The 23216-nt window shown below is 40.2% G+C and overlaps 1 protein-coding gene across 1 annotated transcript in view; it reads right to left on the reverse strand.

Moving 5' to 3' along the window:
• Window positions 1-527: 527 nt before the first annotated feature.
• LOC139742106 (mediator of RNA polymerase II transcription subunit 15-like) overlaps window positions 528-23216 on the reverse strand; it is a 35416-nt gene continuing 12727 nt past the window's right edge. Inside the window, exons 5-17 of the mRNA XM_071652680.1 lie at window positions 22499-22648; window positions 21087-21263; window positions 20500-20705; window positions 19657-19755; window positions 15715-15768; window positions 10916-10992; window positions 8458-8603; window positions 7739-7915; window positions 6107-6240; window positions 4638-4852; window positions 2995-3167; window positions 1874-1972; window positions 528-1037 (exon numbers count right to left, since the gene is read on the reverse strand). Of these exons, the coding sequence (XP_071508781.1) occupies window positions 883-1037; window positions 1874-1972; window positions 2995-3167; window positions 4638-4852; window positions 6107-6240; window positions 7739-7915; window positions 8458-8603; window positions 10916-10992; window positions 15715-15768; window positions 19657-19755; window positions 20500-20705; window positions 21087-21263; window positions 22499-22648 (1862 nt within the window). The 3' untranslated portion in view covers window positions 528-882. The remainder of the gene's footprint in view (window positions 1038-1873; window positions 1973-2994; window positions 3168-4637; window positions 4853-6106; window positions 6241-7738; window positions 7916-8457; window positions 8604-10915; window positions 10993-15714; window positions 15769-19656; window positions 19756-20499; window positions 20706-21086; window positions 21264-22498; window positions 22649-23216) is intronic.

Genomic DNA, 23216 nt, shown 5'->3' on the forward strand with positions numbered 1-23216 from the left:
ATATAACGAGATACCTTACACAACAAAGAAATTTCAGTGGTCTGAAGCAGTTCATAATAATGGGGTTCCCCTGTGGTAACATTGGACATTCCTGACTGAAGATGATCTCAAGTGACCATTTCAGCCACAAATTCTCTGACCTTTGACCTTTCACCACATCTATTCATGCAAATAATTATCTTTTTATCTCTATCCTCCCTGTAAAATCTTTCTACCATTTCTAGCTGCAGTGATGGTAAGAAAACATAATTCTAGTCATAGACCCTACTCCTGTGACCTTTGACCTCATGGGACTTTAGCCCCAAAACTCTACACCTTATGTAGCATATGTGGGCCAATTATCAAGAATATCCATGCAATGATTTTTCTTAAATCTCTTTGGTTATTACCAAATTTCACAATCACTCGGGTAGAAAAAAAGGAAAATGGATAGCAGACCCTTTCATATTGAGTGACAATAATGCCATCCACTCAGTGTACAAAAAAGGGAAGATAATTACGGTAGCAGTCTGCTTTATGAAGTCAGCCATTACAGATGACCTTCTGAGGCACTCAAATACTTTCTTCAGAACATCACAGTCTCTTTGCCATAGCCTAAACATTGTGCCATCAGTCGCACGCAAATGCTTTCCCCAAACTCAATGCATAATCAAAGTTTGGTTTTACACACTCCAAGAATGACTCTCGTGAAGTCTACCAGAAAGAAGGACGACCTTACGAGGCACTCCATTCTCATTCTCTAGAACTTATCAGCATCTGGTTCACAGTCTAAAATGCTGTGCTCACATAAATCCTGTCACAATCCCCTGCCTCAAAATGTATTAATGCTATGACTCGATAGCATTCTGTAACCAATCCCTATGGACGTATCGCTTCTGCGGCTCATGTGGCGTCCCTGGTCGCGATCATGGTCAGGCAGGACTTGCGGATACTCATCTCCCAGGCGTCCAGCACCTGCGTGAGGGTGAAGTGGGTGGACATGTGCATCAGCTGGTTCTGCAGCGCTATCTGAACAAGCTTCAGGAAGGGGGTTTGACCTGGTACAGGAAGGAGGAGGGAGAAATGTCAGTTGGAAGAGACGTGAGAAGCAACTAAACAGTTTGTGTACAGACATACTCGTAGACCTTCATGCATCAAACTTACTGTCATCAATTCATTTTGACCTGATTTCCACCTATTGAATCAATACAAGTTTGCCACAATATTTGTCAATGTCATAGACTCACATACAGTAAATGGCATTTTTTTTTATCCGTGAAGTGAGGTCATAGTGAGGCCTAGATGACTAGAGAGAATAGCATTCCTAGCACAAATGAAGATCAAATTAAAGGATTCTTTTGCTGTCTTCTCAGAATGGTAAAATGTTTAAAAGATAGTGACAGAGCCAATGCTCAACTTACGTTTCCACAACACTATGACATGGTGCATGCTATTACGCTAAGAAAATAGTACACACCATTGACAATCATCATCACATTATTAACATATTTCTAGAATTCAAGGGGTTCTAGATACCATTTACAATGATGATTTATCCGGCAAACTTTCCAATACTGGTAAGTTCTGCAATTTTTGCAAGTTGCAGAACTGTGAGATGAAATAGCAAAAACACTAAAATTGCATCAAAATATTTTTGGGCAAATGTGAGGCCATGACCAATTCCCATGATTTTTCAATAACTAGCCAGTACAACTATCTCCTGCCACATCACACACAAACCCCCCATATATATATATATATATATATATATATATATATATATATATATGTGTGTGTGTGTGTGTGTGTGTGTGTGTGTGTGTGTGTGTGTGTGTGTGTTAATACTGATTCATCAACTATTGATCACTGAATAAAAATGTCCCGGCTGGCTCACTGTATTCTTGTATTGAGATGTCACAGATGGGGTTCATCTCTGGGTACTGCTCAGGGATGGCGATGCCGATTGGTGGAACACTGGGCAGGTACTTGTCATCTGGAAATGGTGACAGAGCAGTGCAGAGGACAAAATTACACGGGGTATAAATATCTTTGGTGGAACTTTACAATTTGCAGCTTGCCGTACTGCCAGTTACGGTATTACTGTGGGAACCCCTCATGTTATCATTATTATTTTTTTCTTCTGGTGAAGTGTCTTGTAGTTACCCTCAGAGCAGCAAAAAGAATGGTGTGACTTACTATCATAGTATATACTTTGCACGACAGTGCAACAATTCTATTATAGAACAAGTCGAGAAAAGTCCTGAAATGTAATTGCTCAAGAGCCGTGATTCAAACTTCACTGGCAGCACATTAAATATCAAATAATAATTGTGATCATTGGAGATAGACACTGTAAACATGCTGATACACACTTGGTCATAGACACTGTAAACACCCCGATGCACATTGTTGGAATAAAGTTTGTGTACTTCGCAATTGTTCGCCGACTTAGCAAGTGTTTGCGCACTTAGCCAGAAATGGTTAGCCACGCATACAGTAAACTTTTTCATGCATCCAGTAGTTACTGTCACACAGCATCTATGACAAGCCAAAAGGAAACGTATCCAGTAAATGTGCCAAGTGTCAGTAATTATCGGCAATACAATTTAAACCATGGATTCCTGGCAAAAAATTTGCCCACCCTTCTATGAAAAAGATGATGCGCTTGTCTTTTTGTGAAGCAATAGGAATAGAGTACATGTAGTAACCATGGAGTCCAGTCTAAACCCACTCAGCTGCGCCTCGTGGGTTAAACAATTGCATGGTTACAGCATTGCACACAATCTTTACTGATGCGGTCACACCTATGCATCATTTATGTACACTAGCAGCAGACATATTATGACATTAAAAGTGAAACTAACTCAGATATGGAATGATCCAGATGCTTATGAATGACCACATACAAAGACGTACTGGGCAATGGTTAAAATTTAGCCTTCCAGTAATTGATAAATGCTATGAAGCACGGACATGAGGCGTGGTCTGTCCTCGCAGACAACTACTGGCCCTTACCAATTCTACAGATGAGGTGCACATCTTTGCCACCGGTGTGAAACATGGGGTCAAGGTTGATGCGGAACTTTGGAGAAAGGCGCGCCACCTCCCCCTGGACAATGTTTGGCACGGCCGGCTGGGTGGTGGGGCTGGGCTCAGTCTTCAGCTTCTTGGCCGGAGGGGTTGGGAAGCTGGAAGCAAAGGGAGGAAAAAGGATGAAGATGTGACGTGTGGCATAATGATTATATAGTCAAATATCTCTTTTGCAAAGCACGATGGCTGCAATGTCAATTGTGGGAATAACATAATAGGAGTTTTACTGTAGCAACTCACATTGAGATAGCACCGGTAGGGTAGGGGCAGTCTTAGATAGTCATGGCTTGAATTGGTGATACAAGAGGTAAGCCTATAACATCATTCCATAACATTAGGAGAAGTCTTTAAAAGTGCCATCCAGCTCCTGAATGCTGCCGAAGAATTTGGAAACTTCAGACAGACATGAAATGAAATAAAGTGAAATTCATAATGAGGAAATTCAAGCACAGTAAGTGTTTCACTGCTTACCCCAATGAAAGTATACAATGAAGTCTGATATATCCTTTAAATATACCAGTACATGAAAAACAAAGTTTTATTAAGAAGCCCTTGCCAAAATTAGCTTAACAAAGGAGCCATCTCTATATGCCTGACTGAATGTCATTGTTGCTTGATGTCACCCCATCAATGATTTGCATGTGGCAGCTTTCATCTGTAATGCCATTGTATTTGAACAAAGTGACATATTTCCCACAATATACATGACAATACAGGATAGAGTTCATTGCTTTTGACACCACCTCTCAGAGTGCAGAAAAGCCATACCAACAGTGACCTGTGTACCCCTGCCCACTTTGCTTCCAGTGACTATGATGATTACACTCCATTATGCTTCCTCAGTATTACACTGTGGTGCACAGAGGCGAAATGATCACCACCATCACCATCTTCGTCCTTCTCCTCATCACCACCACCACCATCATCATCACCATCTTCCTCATTATAAACGCCACAACCACCACCATCACAATCACTGTCATCCCCATCATCATTCTCATCACCAACGCCACCATCACCATCATCACTGCAAACAGCATTACCATCACTACTGTCATTACTATCACCATCCTCATAATCACCACCACCACAAATACCCCCATCACCACCATTATCACCAATACCACAACCACCCCCATCATCACCATCGCCATCATCATCACCACCATCACCATCACCACCAGCACCATCACCATTACCCCCATCATCACCATCATCACCACTGCCATCATCCTCATCAGCATCATCACCATTACCATCATCACCATCATTACCATTACCATCATCATCACCACCATCACCATAACCATCATCATCATCACCACCACCATTATCATCATCACCACCGCAACCAGCATCACCATCACTACTGTCATTACTATCATCATCCTTCTCATCATCACCACCTTCACCACCACCTCCATCATCACCACCATCGCCATCACCATTACCATCGCCATCACCATTACCATCACCATCACCATCACCATCACCATCACCACCACCATCACCATCATCATCACCATCATAACTACCATCATCAGTAATATCTATATACTTTTACTCACTGGGGAGGGGTGCCCTGCAAAGTAGTCAGAGCTGGACCAAAGGTGCGCTGGAGGGAGTGGTTGAGGGTGGGAGAGTTGATGTGCGCCCGAACCACTTCAAGCAAGGGTTGGAACATGTGCACCGGCTTGATCCGAGAGTCTGTGGTTGGCGCCGCACTGCTGGTTGTAGTTGTAGTGGTGGTCGTGGCAGAAGATGCCGCACTGGACATATTCAGCTTGAGTTGCTGTTGGCCCCAAATGGAATTAATAGACTACTTAGTTTTATTCAAATTCAAGAAATTCTTCCTTTGAGATGTTTTCATTGCAACTGATTTAATCATGGGCGTACCTACTCGAGCAGGATTCGAACCTACGAACCTCCTGATCTCTGGACAGGCGTCATCTCCACTAGACCACTGAGCTTCCACCCGACAGCAAGTGTTGGTTCTAATCCTTATAGCATGCAGCGGGTACTGCGTAATTATCCAAATTCATGAAATTCTTCCGTCGAGATGTTTTCGTTTCAACTGATTGACAAATTGCCCTACATCGACGTAAATAAGCACTAAATTTTTTCAGTTGCAAGAAAAAATTTAGTTTTAATAGAATTTGAAAGGACAAGGTATAGCATCTGACTCTCCTCTCAAATGACCTTCATGTGAAATTCCCTGCGGCTGGGGTCCAGTCTAGGGTTCTAGATGCTCTCTCGTGCTATCTTAGGCTTATTTTTCAACATACAATATGGCAATAAGTAAGAAATCCTTTCCAACGGGAGACACAGAGCCAGGGCGGGAGAAATCAAATCTCAAGCGGGAGAACGGGAGATTTTGCAAAAATGGGCTTTCGGCGGGAGAGTTGGAGTCTCTGCTACTGGTGTCATGTTTTCATCCAGGTATACAAAAGTGTATGTCATCCCCTCCAGACCCTCAGCAACCATGCTAATACCAGTTAACTCTGATTGCGGCACGAATGCGACAAGCAAGCCTACACGTTGTCGTACATTATTGCCCTCTATGATCATGAATTCAGCCGCTCGCAAAATTGTTGGGAAGTCTTGATTCCTGGAAAAATTAGACTTGCTAAATATATGGCATATACAGTAATAGGACTAGAAAAGCACTCGGAGAGCACAGACCTCCGCCAAGCCAGCAACTCATTTCCACAAAACATGCATGCAATTTCCCAATATATATTCTGTTTAGTGCGCATATGTAAACCTCCAGAATGCATGCTAGAACTCCCAAGTTCATCGACCTTATACGCCACAAGATCAAAAATCCTACAAAAATCTATAAAAGTTCCCGGATCACTACCAAAATTTAATCATCTATTCCTTGTGTCATAATCAAACTTTTCCTGCAAGTTTCATTCAAATCTGTTCACAACTTTTCTAGTTATTTTGCCGATAATCACTTAACCTCCTTCCTTGGTGGAGATACTGAAATATAAGAGTATGAACACATAATGCATTCTGAAAACGATACCACGGCAGGAGTCCCCACCTGTTCAATGTTCTCCAGGTATGCCTCACACCTGTTGAGGCTGGCCAGATTCAGCCTCTTGTTGTGGGTCAGTATGTCCAGCAGGCCATTCATCTTGGCCAGGTCATTGGCACTCACACCACCTGCACGGGGAGGGGAGGGGAAGTCATCCATTCATTCATTCGTTTTATTTCATTCTACAGATAAAAACTGTAAAATAACAAGCATTCATATACTAGCATAAACAATATGTACAGGTATAAAAATGTTTAAAAAATATTTCAGCAAACAAATACAGTAGAACAGAGTGCATTGTAGTAAAGAAAACTGAAATAGGATGTATCAGTAAAAGCCTATGAGGCTTGACAAGTAGACAAACCCACTATGTAAAACATAAAAATAACTACAGCACAAGATTACTCAAAGTCTGTTTGTATGTGAGTTTGTGTGTGTGTGTGTGTGGATGTGTGTGTGTATAAAGGATTGCGTTAAACATAAAAAGGCAAGAGATGAAACTTATACTTAGTTTTAAATGAGTTCAGGAAATGGATATTGCGTAAGTGAAGTTTTGAAAGCTAAACATACAGTAGTACTTGTAGAGTATTAAAAATTCATCTTCACTCATTCGAATTTGCTTGCAATACACTGGAAAACTGTATTAAAAGAAACTTGTCCGGAATAATGAGTTACGTTTTTGTAGTATTTTGAGTTCAAAAGTGTGACATGATAAAAGTCAGTATACCAACTGCAATTCAGGAGTCGCCCTCCCCGTTCAGCATTATGGGGAAGTGGAACGTTACGTTACATGATGATTGATTGTGCCCTTGTAATTGTAATCTGCACCTGCTTCACTCCAGTGTTGAAGATTAATGGATACTGCTGTGGCCTGATTTGTTGATTATTCATAATCGATTGTGAAAAATTACATAGCAACCACCACTGGGTAAGCTCCAAGATTGCGGACTTCTGGCGAACTTCTTTGGCTACTACTTCGCATTTGTGTTGTTGCACAACTGAAATTGTGTTGTTACAGCGTTATTTCACTCATTTCTTATGCATATATGTACATTTTAGACCAACAATTGACAGTTCTGCAGGCATATGAGAACTATATTTTTGTTAAACATAGGCCGCCTACTATAAACCCACAGATGAATAGGGAAAACACAGGGAATCGTTACACTATCAATCTCAAGATTGTAGAACTCTTGACTAGGATGACATACTGACACACTTTAGCGTGCTACGTAGAGTGTTGTATTAATGGTGAAATATAATACTGTAAAAATGGATATTTTCACACGACTACTTTTTCGCGGTAGGCCACGTAAGATGAGTTTCACATGTTTTTAATTCCGTGGAATCAAGACATTAATTACTGGACTATATGGCAAGCAAATATATTTGTGTGCTTTTATTTTCGTGATAGTTACTGGTTGCATAAAATGTGCGAAAATTTCCATTTTTACAGCCGCAATCTATGTCTGCACGGTCCAGCGCTCACTCTGAACTGAATTATTGGCATATAATGCACATTGATCCACACTTGGCAGAAATGTGCCAACCTGCTATTTTCCTCTATACATCATGTCCTTCTTCTCCCCTCCACCCCCCCCCCCCCCCCCATCTCCTCAAACTCACCGTCCTCTCGGCCCGTGTTGGCCTGGATGGCCTTCTTGAGGGGCTCGATGTACTTGGACAGCTGCCTCATCTTCTCCTGGCAGGCAAGGAGCTCTGCCTGGTTCTGGTTGGAGGGCGGCCCCGCCCTCATACCCATCCCTGGGCTGGCAGTGGCGCTACCAACTGAGGCGGGGTTGCCTTGGGGGCACAAAGACGCATAGAGAAATGCATATAGTTGGGGGGGGGGGCAGGCATTGGTAAGGAAAGAAAAGATAAAGGAATATAATTTTTTTAACATATGCAGTAGAAGGATAGGTGATTGACAGAGCGAGAATAGGAAATCAGGCGAGGAGAAGAAAGAAAAGTGAAAGGACAGGGGAAATGTGATGATGAAATGAGGGGTATCATTATAGATAGAAGAGAATATACTCAGATATGACAACAACAACAACAACAAAAAACAACTTCTCTCTTCATGGACAATTTTACTATGGTATTGACTTGATCTTTTTAATCTCAAAGCCCAATGTTCACTGAACAGAAATTCTCTGATGCCAGACTGCAATTTTTTTCCTCTTCAAATAAATCCATGATTTCACTCATTCCAAATATATTCGAGAACATTTTTAAAGCATTTCCAAAAGTGGCTGCATACATTGCACAAACAGAACTACAGACTACGATGACTTTAATAACACCTACTATATGACCCCTCTGCTGTTGCGGACATCCCCTCTTACCTGGAGTGTTCAGTGTGCTGCTGGGAGATGGCACACTGGGTGGCCCACCTCTCTGGGATCCTCCACTTGCTGGGGAGGGGATAGAGTGTCCCTGAGGGGATGGCGACGGCTGGAAATAACTTGCTGGGGAATGCAGAGGGTTGGATCTGTACGTGGAAGAACACAATAGTATACAATGAGTGCTTCATCATTGTAGTGGTAAGTGTACATGTATTCTTGAAGAAACCCTCCAAACTTCTTGCTTCATATGAATGAAAATGTGATTTAGTCTTATGATCTTTGAAGGTTTGCATACTGTAAATGCAGAAATTTCTGCAGTACATCAATTTTCACATATTTCACGCTACTTCTGGCTAGCACAAATTCTAAGACCCATGGAAATATCTTAACAATTTTCTCTACACATTTTGAATGGGTTGACAATTGCGCACCGCAAATTCAAGAACTCGCGAATATGTTTTTGAGCCGCTTAGTGTGAAAACTTAGTCACGCGAAAATATAGACGTTTACAGTAATGGTCAGAATATCGTAGGGAGAGTTTCATGGTGCACCACAAACATTTCCCTATGATTTACTTGGTTAATAGTATCCCAATCTTCACTTTAGTGCTATGCCATGCATTTTCAGGGCTGCAACATTCACACACCAAAATTAGGGACGTGCTAGAAAAAGTAATCGGGAATACAATGTGTCTGTGCATTACATGCATTTCAATAGGTGAAAAATCATTCCTCAATGAGGATGGCTGAATGTTGTCTTTGTCAGGACCTGAAAAGATATGTAAGTTTTCAAGGAACTTCCTTCAGGATCATAAAAAATTGGCAGTTCTAAAACTGTACAGCACCACAACAACAAAATAAAAGGGATCTCAATATTACAGACCAATAAATTGCAGAATTCTTATCTCAATCTTAGTTTGATTTTTGGTAAGAACATTTCATGCGATAGTACTTGGTTGCATTGATATTGTACAACTTTCAAAAGCACAAATTTTGCTTCAATGAAAATTATGATGTTGAGTGTAACAAGTGATCAACAGGAGGAAGAAGAGTCAATCACAGCTCTCGCACAATCACTGAGGACACCTCTTTATTTCATCATGGATAGGAATATGTTTTATTCTCAAGCTCTTCCTATGTCAAAGAGCTTACATCATCTGGCTCAGAAAAATTTGTCACAAAAAAAGAGAAAAAGTATAGAAGCACTCTGAGAGCGCAGACCTCCGCCAAGCAACTCATTTCCACCACTGATCTTGTTCTTCCGTAGAGATCAGTAATTTCCACCCATATGCATGCATGCTGAAAATCACCCGATTTCCCAATATAGAAACCTTTTGTTACATCATCAATGCCAGCTGCATGGCGCGCCTTACCCTGGAGCAGAAACTAGAGCACGCACTCTAGTGCCATATGAAAACCTAAAAAATATGCAGTTGTACTCCCAAGTTCAATGACCCTACATGCCAAAATATCAAAAATCCTTCATAAGATCCATAAAAATTGCCAGATCACTCCCAAAATTTAATCATCTGTTACTTGTGTCATTCTCAACCTTCCCATGAGTTTCATCCAAATCTGTTCACAACTTTTCGAGTTATTTTGCACACGGACAAACCAACAAACCAACGCCAAAGAAAACATAACCTCCTCCCTTGGCAGAGGTAAAAAAAAAACTCTAGTAAAATCAACCCTTATTGTTTCCAAGGTAAACTCTGGCTTGAACAATGCAGTGCAGGGCATGCATTGTGAAGGCTTTTCTCATCTTGGCACAAGACTTAAAGGCACATAGACCCGGTGGTTTAGTCGAACGCCTACGCGGGCGTACGGCGAAGTTTCCTACAGAGGCCTATGCTACTGACTCCTCTTTAGCGCTTACGCTTTGACCCATTTCCATGAGTCCGAAGAAGTCTGATCCACTGCAGTCAGTGGTCCGGTCACAGTTCGGCTCATGATTCAGCTGATGATGACAGCTTTAGCAATCTTACTTTGTGACGTCATACTAAGAAGCACGCACCCTGGCATCACTACAGACTGCGTAATGCGCAGAGAAGACAACGAAGGCAACGTTACCTAGCAACGCCTATGCGCTTTCCTCTTGATGACAGCTAAACTTCGGCAATCTTCATATCAATGCTACGGTGATCGGCACTATCATCCAACAGCGCCCCTGCAACTACCGGGTCTACGCACCTTTAAGACAGCTGACACAATCTTAACCAGAGACTCCTAATAAAACACTAGCTACAACTGCACAACACAAGAACTGAGGCCACAGTGGTATTGACTTAATAAACATTAATCAGCTCTGAGGATTAAAAGAGGGTTTTCTATGGTAAACCCTAGCTTTAAGTGTGACATCATAACAATAATGTACATGTACTCAAGAGGTGTGTGCTATGACTGGATGCCCCGCCCTCCATCACTCTCTGCAGCCAATGAGAGAGGGTCTTTCAACTCACCCTGGGGTCGGTACTTGCTGGCTGGGCTGGGCTGGGGATGCTTGCTGCCTGTACACCGGCGAGTCTGCTACAACAGACTTTTTCAACAAAATAACAAGAAATTCAGACATCATTTTTGTTTGTCAATTCAAAGAAAAAAAAAGAAGAGATAATAAAATGCACCTGGCACTTTCCGGCGGTCAGGTCCCGACAATATTCACATGCGGAATCATGAAGAGAAACAGAGCAACATTCCATCCAGGACAAGGAGATGAGGATTTTGTGAATGTCATGCTTCTCTTCAACAAACACACTGGTTAAAGTTATTGCCACTCATTGTGCAGGTGAGATTAGTAGGAGAAGTAACCATGTAACCTGGTGCGAGTATAAAAGGGTAAGTATGTGATCTCTTGCATGCAGTCAGTGACTTGTTACTATAAAAGAATGACTATTAAATCCACAAACCCATCCTTCAACAAGCTCGATGGTTAAAGTTATTGCCATGTAACCTAGTGCGAGTATGAAATGTGGGTATGTGATTTCTTACATGCACTCAGTGACTTATCAATATAAAAGAGTGACGACTATTAAATCCACAAACCCATCCTTCAATAAGCTTGATGGTTAAAGTTATTGCCATTTATTGTGCTGGTGAGATTAGTCGGAGCAGTAGCCATGTAAACTGATAGGATTGAGTATGAAAGGGTAGGTATTTCAACGGTTATTTCAATGGAGTCAGTAACAATAAGAGTGATGATTATAACATCCACAAACCCGACCATCCCGCCCTGACAATCGAACCGAGATGGGAAAATCTCTGCACATACTCCTCCACACGCCTAGTGTCACACTGTTGTGCATTAGACCTAATTCAATGTTTATTAGTGACCCCAACTATTTCTCTTCGAGGCAGCTTCATTCCTACTGATAAACAGCCACTCTATGTCACCACTAACTAACTATATCGGGACTTTCGAAGTATCTGTTAGTATAAAATCAATTTCCTTTGCATTACTTTTGGGAAAGTGCATATGGTCGTTTCCTCAAACAATACTTCCTCTTCACAAGTTAAAAGATAATTGATATTTGGTGCATAGAGCTACGCTGTAGCTCCATGTTTGGAATATTAACAGAAATCTTATCTATGCAAATAATGTGCATTCATTCCTTCTGTAATGCTAGAAGGTTAAAAACCCTCATAATCTGGGTTTTCAACATTAGAATTTCCTGCCATAAGCATTCTGCATATAGCCTTGGCGGTATTTAAGAGCGATCACTATGCACAGCTATATGCTGGCTTATTTTTTCGTTAGAATTTCTTTTTCCCCCTTTTCCCCCCAACTGTTACAGGTAGAAAATTCTGAGTACATGATACACTTTTGAAATATCAAGTACTGGTATTTCTTTACCGATGTAAAGCAGAAACAGATAATACATCTCATGCTATTCAATTTGCCATCGATACTCTGAGTGCAGCACAGAACTGAAGTGAAGGACAAGTTTCACAAACTGATGAACAATGTACATCTCCTTCATTCTTGCACTCACAAAGTGTTATCTCAGTCTCACATTGTAATTATTGCCTGAATTCCTGTGTAAAGTCATGATATATATCTGCGATTTGAACACCTCTACAAAATTCACCATGATTACCAGGTATTATGCATGATGTGCCCATCATTTCACCATTTCTCTCACAAATATGTGACATCAACCATTTCACTTTTTTTTTTCAATATGATTAGTGCCATGACAACCAAAATACCAACATACATTGAGAATATTAGCACTAGTGAGAGGAAACTTGTATGATCAAATTTAGAATTATCACACAACATTACAGATGTTCCCTTTAATAGAAATGAATTGTCTTTTTTTTAACACATGCAGGGATTAAAGAGATTTTGCATGGAGAGATGGAATACAAGTATGAAATATGATACTGAAAATGACAAAGCATTCAGTTTGCAAACACACAAATGCTGACAAAAGACATTGGTCACTAGAACACAAGGAGGACACTGCTGTTAGCTTCAACAATGATTGGCAATAAAAAACATGCAACAAGTTTGGATTCATGCAGGTGTACTAATTCATGAAATGGCCATCCATCCAATGGTATTTCTCTTTATCTCAATGAGACCATGACTGTCAAAAAATAGCATCAAGTATAGATAAACACAACTCTTCCATCAAACAGACAAACAGACAAACAGACGAACAATAACTTAGACAGAAACTAGACACTGAGGAACAGCTTATAATTAGTTGAAGAACAAATATCTTTTCTACAGGATTTTTTTTTTTTTTTTGGTCTCAGATAGAGACCTTTCCTGTACATCAGTTGAGTAAAATAAAAATAAAAAAGCTAAATGAAAAAATATATATATGGGGGGGGGGGGGTCCTAAAATACGTACTTTGGTATAATAAATTGCACATGTCTAGATTGATCATAAAGTTTCAAATTTGTGACAGGTCGCCAGGATAACAAGTGATGGTATAGGCTGCAAATATTAAATATTATAATAATATATAGAAAGAGAAAACATAGTTTGAAAAGGAGCTTTAATTCTTTTGTTTGCCTTTTGAACAGGCAATGACCAAGCCTCGCATAACTCCTTTTCATTGCAGGGGTTATGCACCGTTTCGCACCGAAAGGAAAATTTGTGGACAGTAATTTTGGAACCAACAGATATTTGGTTCTTTCACATTTCTAGACAACGTCGTGGCCTAGGCCAGGACTGGCACTCAACCTGAAGCTGTGCAACAACAGAGCAAGTTATCTTGTGGTCAAAAATCACTTCCAACGAGCACTATTTTTTTTTTCAATTTGTCTGACAATCATATTTCAAGAATGGCTGTCTGCTCACATTAATGATTACAGATTCAGGATAATAATATGGTTTTTTTGTGGTTAGATAATATGACAATTACTGCACAAAGTGCATACAGAACTAAGATACTTTTTCCAGAATGTGATATGGGCTATCAAACAAAGAAGTTGAATATTATTATCATAATTAGCAGTAGTATTATAATCATTATCAGCATACCAGGTCTATTGGTCTTGCCACTATATAAAAGATTGTTACAGTTATCAAAAAACATGTTTTTTTCTTGTTTAGAGTAGAAGCTCTTTTGTATTGGTACTTTATCTGAAATTGGTGTTAAACTGTTGATCTCAATCCATATCATTACATCAACGTGAAAACAGGTCAGTCCACTGATGAACGCTGTAGCATTGACAGCTGAAAATTCAGGAGGTGAATAGAGTGTATTGAGATCAAAAGTTTCACATCAATTTTAGAAAACATTTTTTTTTTTTTAATAGTGTATGCTTGTCACAAGATGAAAATGTACTGCAGTAATTGTGCACCACTGGGGCACTGCCAATCCATCCTAACTTCGGAGCATACTTAGTGAAGATTCCTTCATTTCCATTTGTGACATGGAGACCAATTTCAATGTTACAAGGAATGTTGATTGAATAGAGCCTCACTCTCCCCCCGTAGATTCACTCGAGCTCTGGACTATTGAAAGTCTGTAGCAAAGGGTAATTGACCTTTAGTATTCATCTATTAAACCCAAATGACAAATTCTGGTGTTAATGACATAACATAAATGCCTACTTTCACTCATTATTCTTTGGTGTTACTCCTTTACATATCACATTAAAAAAGAAGAAGAATGTAGCGACTGATCATGCCTGCAAGCCATGTTTAATGGTTGGGACAGGAAGGACTGTAGTATCTCTCGCAATGCATTGTGGGAAGGTATAGAGGTGATTTCAGATACACTGTATACATGCGTTTCCATCATTGTCATATTCTTTGTTCTGCCATACCTCATGCCCAATGCATTCATAAAGGGAGGTTTACGCAAACATTTCAGGTTATCTGCAGGAAAGGTGTAGAAAATTATGGACAAGCTGAGTTGCTTGAACACAACTGGAATTTTTCTTGGCATGGGGTATAGCCACTTTTTCAATCATCTTAAACTTGTAATTTCAACACAACTGACATTCTACAATTGATTATTCGTACTTTTTATTTTTCATTACTTCATTTTTGGATTAACGAACCTTCAGAATAATGAACCTTCCCTCATTTTCTGATTATCAAACATTTGGACTAACAAACCTCATTTCATTTTTAGATTAAAGAACAATCAGAATAACGAACTGTAACCATTGTATTGTTACACAGAGAATTAAAGAAAGTCAAACCCCAACACACAAGATGCTGAATCAGTCCAAATGTAACATTATATGATCCATGATAAATGCACAGCTTTTTTTTCGGGGGGGGGGGGGGGAGGATGTGGGAGGGGGTTGAATAACCATGGTGGATGTCACATGACCTTCAATGACAAAAAACATGCGGAGTGATCATGGCAGTTACAACGGTGCAAACATATTGAAGATGTCCACTCTAGATACCAGACCAGCGTCACCTGAATGATTGGGTTGCATTAGTTATAATGGTGGAATGGTAAGTGAGGTGCTCAAAACAAGAACTAAGTGTGGTTAATTTGAGTTGACGGTTAAAACTGTGAATCGGGGAACGGACGATACAAGAGGAACATGCCGGGCATGTCAAGACCATGTCACCAAACAGTAACAACCAATGAATGACAACTATAACACCGAACTCATTTATGCCATCGGACAAACTTGCTATGGTAATACATACAAACACACAAAAGAAATGCCTCTGTCGGCCAGAGGGGTCAAGCCGGGCCCAGCCTCCAGAGGGAACAACGAACGACTATGCTTGGGGGTACGGACTGAGGGGGGCGGGGGGCAGCTAATGATACACACCTGGGGGGACATCATGTACGAATAGCCACCATAGGGAGACATGGGTGGCCTGGGCTGCAGGAAGGCAAAGCAGCAGATTAAATAGTTGGGGTTAGTTGGTCTTCAGGTAGTGCTCGGTATATATGTATGGATTAATTAGTTAATGGAAAGTTTACTAGTACACAACCAAAGATGTCTAATCCTTAGTTGTCACCTTCATGTGTGTGAGTTCCATGCATGTACGTCACTCACGGTACAATCAGCTTTTCAATCTTGGAGTTTAAAACTATCCGTCTCATATTCTGATGGATGTTACTACATGTGTCACTCTTCACTGCAGCATGAGCATTGATTGATGTCACACAGAGATCTTCATGCATGTCCTATCACCGCAACCTTCACATATTTGCTGAATCAAAACTGGGAATCCCATTACAAACACACTGAAATTTAGAAAGAAACACAGATTCACTCTCCCATTCAAAAAGACAGAACATCAACATATTTTTCTTTCCCCGAAGGAGAAGTGACAAATTATGCCTTCCATTGAACACATGTGCATGAATTGCATTATATCAACTCTATTTCCACATTTAACCCTTTCAGCACCACAGCAATAAAATCAGATTGCCTTTTATGAAGACCCTGCCCACAGTACTCAAAGAGTTAACAGGTAGGTGTATAGACCAGATGATTACTTGAGGCCACCAGAAGATAAAAAAATAAAATTTCAGATAACGGTCTTTACACCTTATAATTCTAAAGCCATTTCAATCCTTTTTTGTTTTTTTTAAATAATTAAGATTTCATTATACGTGTAGATGCTCAAAAGTATAAATTCATTCTTTTGATACTGTGTATACAACTTTACAGGATTATACATGTGCCTGTTCTGTCAAAATCATCATATTTTAATCTAGGTAATGTGCTGTTTGAATGTCTCTAGTTTCTTCAAAAAAATAAAATCAAACTGAATAAAAATAAAAATTGCTATCTAATGAACCTCAGGCACACTGTGGATACGTCAGCTGCCATTTCATGGCAAAGCCTTTTTATAATCACCGTGTATTGACTACTGAACCATATCAAGTCACAGAACTGTGGTCTAATTGATGGGCAACATTCCTAGAATTGCCACAAAATCACGACACCTGAAATTAAGCATTCAGTTTCATCTCGCAATCAACATTGGCTGGATGTTTGCGGTGACAACTCACACATTTACAATAAATGAGAAATTGGAAGTTGGCATGAAAATACATTAGATATTAAAAAAAAAAATCTGTATTTTCAACACTAGATTGAAAGAAAACAACACACACAGCACATTCAGGGATCAGCAAGCATGGTTTTGGCTTTAAATCATAATGTATGGTGGACAAACATAATGAAATTAACAAACACACTCACATACACACTAAGCATCAGAAGAGTAGTCAAATAAATCAAATGTGGGCAAAAATGGGCATTCGAGAACACGGCACTGCACCTTTTACAGCATATGGCATTCATAAAATTAATAAACAAACATGGGATAAAAGCAAAAACTTTGGACAATTGACATAAGCAGCCTTGCCAGAAAAAGAGAAAATATAATTTGAAAAATCATAGACCTACTCAACAATTCATTTGAATTAGCAATAGTCAATGCCGTTCACTCATACGAAAGAAAATTTGCATAAAAGTGGATATGATAGTGTAACTGAGGTATGACAGAAAGGAAAGCATTAAGCAGCCCCCTCCCCCCCCCCCCCCCAAAAAAAAAGAAACAAAAATAAGTAGAATACAGCAGCCAGATTAAACTAGTCTAGTGTACTGAAATTGACCACTGATTTTGTCTTTCATCGAAAGGCAAGATTACAATTAGGGATGTCTCAACTAAAACTTACAAAAGTAAAAGAAAAGAAAATTGACTTGACAGACATAGTATGGGAAATGCAAAGAAATGCTGAGTTCATCAATAAAAGGACAGGGAGAGATTTGAGGATTCATTTCAATTAAAAATGCTTTACAAAAAAAATGAATATGACATACAGATTAGGCCTGTGGGGAAAAAAAAAAAGTACAAATATGCACAATGTAGACTACAAGTTCAACTGCAGGAGCTGATGTATGCTGATAAAAAGGAAAACTTGACAAATAGACACACATTGTTCCATGCACTACACTGAAAGGCAGAATAAGACAAGGAATTATTTTTTGCTCACTTATGAGGATACCAAATGGAGAAAAACTGTATGTGGGAATGCTTTGATTTCAGCTTAATACAAAAACCAGGGTGCTACATAACTTTTTTTTTTCTTTTTAAAAAAAATATATAATTGCCTGGTCGGCTAGCAGATTCTCAAATTGTTGCAGAACATCAATTTTACTTGCTCAAAAAGAAAGTTGTTATTGCATTGCATTGGGCTTCTTTACAACAGTGTTGGAAAGTTGCTGAAATGAGAGTACAGCGTGTTGCACCATTAAACAGACATTATCTTTGGGCTTCTGTTTGGTTGATGTTATGGCTTTGAAGAGGAAAATGTAATAAAAAGTGGTTTTAAAATCTTTGCTTGTCTGATTCAGGCAAGCATTTTTTTTTCTCACTGTTCCAAAACACCTGCCCAACTTGGATTTTCACTTGCCCTGGGCAATCGGTCAAGCACTTATGTAGCATCGTGCACAACACTGTGTTTGCAGGAGATAACCAGCCAACAGCAGGTGAGTGGAGATAATTTCTTGAATAGCATCCACTGAAAAAGTTGCACGATTAAAACAAGTTGACTCTATATATATTACTCCTGGCAGAGCTGTATTAATGTAGCAAGTTTAACAATCATTACAGCCAATGAAATGATTGTCATGTGGTATGTGTGCTGAATTAGACCTACATTAGAAATTACCCAAAATTCACTCCCTGCGCTAGATCCTATATGAATAATGTTGAAAACTGAGTGAGCACGTGGCTTCATTCATTCATGTACTAACCATAACAATATGACATTTATAGGCCAATTTATATTTTCTATGGCATGATTCCATTGAAGGCTGTTAGATGAGGTATATAGACGAGGGGTGAAAGGGCGAAAGGAGATCTGAAATCACCACATTCCACTGTGCTGATTCTTCATAAGAATACTGTTTATTAAAAACAATATTTTCGAGGCATAAAATTGTCACGAACTGGAGCTGACGGCCTTTTTCGCGGCATGACATTTTCACGAGTTACCTCTAACATTCAATGCGTATAGAGTAGGCAAGAACTTTCACATGCATTTTGATTTCGCGAATCTTGGCTCTCGCGAAATTCACAAAATTAAAATGCACGCGAACATTACTCGTTTTACAGTATATTTCTCAGTTTTAGTTTGATGTATATATCTTGACAACATAAGTATACACGTTGTAAAATTGTGTTTTGATTTGAGAGCACTCTATGGATGGATGTGTTTTAATTTGTACCTCAACAATGCAATTCCAAACCATACGTAGGTAGTGCAATATAGTGGTTCAAAGAAGTGGAACACTGACCACAGTGTGGTCATTGCTTTGTTTTGGGAGAATGCATTGCAGAATTATCATCATGGGTATGGACAGAGCTTGATTATCATCATTGTTTTAGAGGTGGTGGTTTTGTGACTTTTGGGACATTTGTTGGAGAAAAAAAAAAGATATAAGAGGAGAAATGAATGGACAAATATTATGCATATATGCTGCTGCCAAAGTCTAATGCATGGACAACTTATGTGACGACCAGGAAAAAGCCTCATACAGAATGACCATAGAAAAGAGAAAGAGGAATGTAGAGAGGTGGGGGGGGGGGGGTACAGAAGGAAGGGGGGAGGAGAAGAGGGGGAGAAGAAGAGGGGAAGGAGGTTGAGTGAATGAGGGGAGGGGAGCAGTGAGTATAGACAGAGTGATCATTGGTCAGATACAAATGTACATGTACAAAGTAGGTGTGTCATGGCACGGGAGCCTTACCTGAGGGGGCGGGGTGGGCTGTCCCGAGAAGGTTCTGGCCACCTGTGGGCGGGGCTGCATCTGGCTCTGGGGGTTCTGCGCCTGCATCACCATCTGGTTCTATGGACAGATAGGAAAATTGTGCTGACACTTACTGATGGCAGACCTTAATGTATCGACATCATGACAGTGTTCATCTTTGCACTTTATACGATATTTCTTTAAAAGTGAGAAGTATAAATAGGAAGCCTTTTCCAAGCAAATCAAAGAATTTCATCCTTCAAGTTTCAGTCTTTCAAATTTCATTGCTCAAGGTGCAGTTTGAGTCTTGTAAAGTTTGTTAAATCTCTACTTGCATTTTAAGTCAGCAAGATATAGATATTAATTTGATCTACAATGCACAGCCCTACCTTCCCTTCAGTTCTGATCCTCAATTTAATTTCTAACTCTGTAAAGTCTCAAATGGGTCAGCTACAGCAGGGCTTTACATAGGTGGTGGCCCCGTGGCCCAGGACCACTAAAAATTGATGTCTGGCCGCCAAATTTCCCATAAGGTTATCTTTTGGTGGCCTGATTGGCTAGCTAAAATTTGAACTGAAATGTTCATATTTTCCTTTTATTTTGAGCCACTACATTTCTTTTACAGGCCACAAAAATTTCGAATTCAAGGACTTTTGTGGTCAAACGGGCCTTCAGATAAAAATGTTAGTGTTGAGCCCTGCCTACCTTCTCATAGCAACCATCTAAATACTGACAAGTCAGTGATGAAAATGACAGCAAACACTTATAAAGAAACAAAATTACCATACAAACAAACAGTATGAATGACACAAATCCAAAATCATTTGGGGGAAGTCATCTCACTGGGAAATTCTGCTGGGCCCTGGGCATCTGCTGCATAAGTCCAGGCTGCTGCATGAGGCCCGGCTGCTGCATGCCCATCTGGCCCGGAGCCATGTGTATCTGCTGCCCTCCAGCCTGGGCGGGTGCCCCTGGCATCCCGGGCTGGGGCTGGGGGGTCATGGTGTTCGCCCCTCCTCCTGGTCCCTGGAATCCACCTGGCTGCATGCCTGTAAGGCAAATAATCAGTCCTTTGTAAGTCAAGAGAATGCGTGCATGGGATATATCATGAAATAACAAGTCATTGAAAAAGAAAGCTCTGATTCCCTACACATTCAGAGGAAAATCATATTTTGTTCTCCTCTCCTGACAATGGTAATGTGATTGGGAAATTGGTGGGGTGGGTGTGACAAGGGGTAAGGAGATGGGTGAGGTAGGTTAAGGGGAAGGAGAAGGGGGTGAGTGAGGGTGGATGTTGCCAGGCAGAATGGGATGGGTGTGGGTAGGTGTGACAAGGGAGAGGGAATGAGTGAGAATGAACATGGGGGTGAAAGGATGGGTTAGGGTGGGTGTGGCAAGGGGGGAACAGATGAGGGACAGGAGTCACGCACCTGCTGTGGCTGCACCCTGGTAGTGGGGCATCTGGGAAGGTTGTGACTGGGGAGCTGGTTGAGGCACACCCTGGGGTACTCCTTGGGGCATGTTGGCTCCTGGCTGGCTGGTGGCCGTCATCAGCTTCTGCAGCTTCTGGGCCATTTGCTGCTGCCGCTGGTCCATGGACATCCCCCCTGAAAAAAAGGTCAACCAACCAACCGTCATACACAGAAAGTAAGTAAACAACAAACCCAAGCATAATTCCCAGGTCTCTTGTTTTTGTATTGGTCAGCGGAACTGCAGACAAAGCCCAATTAATCATACATGTATCTGCTATCCATGAATATTGGTAATTACTGTTTATAATGATTTTTACGAATACTTACTACTATTACTGCTACTACTACTACTACTACTACTACTACTACTACTACTACTACTACTACTACTACTACTTGTACCTAATTGCTACTACTGCTTCTAGTACTAATAACAGCAAATATTAACTTGTTCTCTTTCCCTCACAAGTCGCAAGATTCATCTTAAATGTGTCAAGAGGTACTTAGTACCTTCTACATACCTTTAACAACCTTGAGTCAGCAACCAAAATCACCTTCCATTTTTACCAACTTTGCAACATACTGCGATATGCAAATTTGTCAACTTTGTTAAAAATCCAGGACAAGTGAAATCAAAGTATTCCAAATCTGATAAAAAGTGCTGCTAGAGAATGACATGGGATTATGTGGCTTTGGTTAAGGAAGTATTCCTGATTGTCATTCCATTACCATCAGAGAAAGGTTCAGCACATGTGCATTCACATGCAGCACTCCATACATAATTCAGGAATACTGTGATGCACCCAGTCATTTCATAGGCACATGTGCCCGGCACAGTCTTACAATGTACGGAAGTTGTATGAACAATGGAGTCAGATGGGACGTTCTGTTTTCATCTAGTAAAATAGTACATTTTGTAACTTTCACAGTTTGTCTTGCATGTCAAACAGAGATCAAAGCAAAATCCAAACATGATGAAATAACTGCAAACTAATTATAGCTATACTGACTCTTTGATCATTCGTCTGTTGAGAATGATAAGGGCGTTATTAGTTTAAGTTGTCACAAAACCCATAGTGTTCAAGACAACTTAGCGCCCTTCCCATTCTCAACAGACGTTTTGATGTCATGTTAATTCTGACCCTATTGTCTGCCCATACTCCATCAATGCTCACTTTTCTAGAAAGCAAGTAGCCTTACATACACAATGTTTGGACATTTCTGAACCACTAATGGATATGAGAAAAGCATCAGTGAGAAAATAAATTTCAAGTTTGCTTTCACACACAATAATGCTTCTTCTGATGTTTGCAAATGACTTCCTGTGACAGTCCAAAAGGGCTCCTAGACTGATGAGAGTAACAAAATACCTTGAGGCTGTCCCATCTGAGTCCTCATCATCGGTCGGCTGCCTTGGTTACCGACTCCAGGCACCATCTGAGCCGGGTTGGATGTTATCTGGAGGCCAGCATTCTGTGTCTGACCCATTTGTGTGAGTCCCTGCAGGGCTACCATTGGATCTACGTGCCAAGAGAAGGACAGATATCAGTTACAATTCATATACAATCAGTAAATGGTCAAGAATATGCAGTAGTCAGAGTTTTCACACAAGGTTAAAGGTGAGATAGCATCTTTCACCCTGTGCAAATCTCATTCTATTGCACATACATTGTACAAAGACCATTCATTATTTTTGAAATTCAAACTCAAATACATTTCCATTTTCAATATTACATTTTTTTTTTGGCGAATACAGTCAATCTTGCGTAAGTCGACCTCACATAAGTCGAAGGCCTAAAGTCGAAGTCCTCTTCTCTTTATATTCTACTGATTTTAATCCCTCATAAGTCGAATTTTCTCGAAGTTATTTCTCGAAGCTATTTCTCCAGTCCAAATAGATTCGACTTAGGCAAGGTTGACTGTACGACAATTACAACTAATCAATGTAAAATTACAAAATATATATACATACATATATATTTGAAAGCAGAAAAAGAAAATGAACTTAGTTTGTTAATTACAACACGTTGGAGATTAACACGCATGGTCCAAACCATGGCCTGAGTATTAGAACAGCCATTTCTCAAG

The sequence above is a fragment of the Diadema antillarum genome, unplaced genomic scaffold (genome assembly GCF_040938485.1).
Source record: "Diadema antillarum isolate AM-2024a unplaced genomic scaffold, OU_Dant_1.0 scf00000032, whole genome shotgun sequence".
Taxonomy (NCBI): Eukaryota; Metazoa; Echinodermata; class Echinoidea; order Diadematoida; family Diadematidae; genus Diadema; species Diadema antillarum.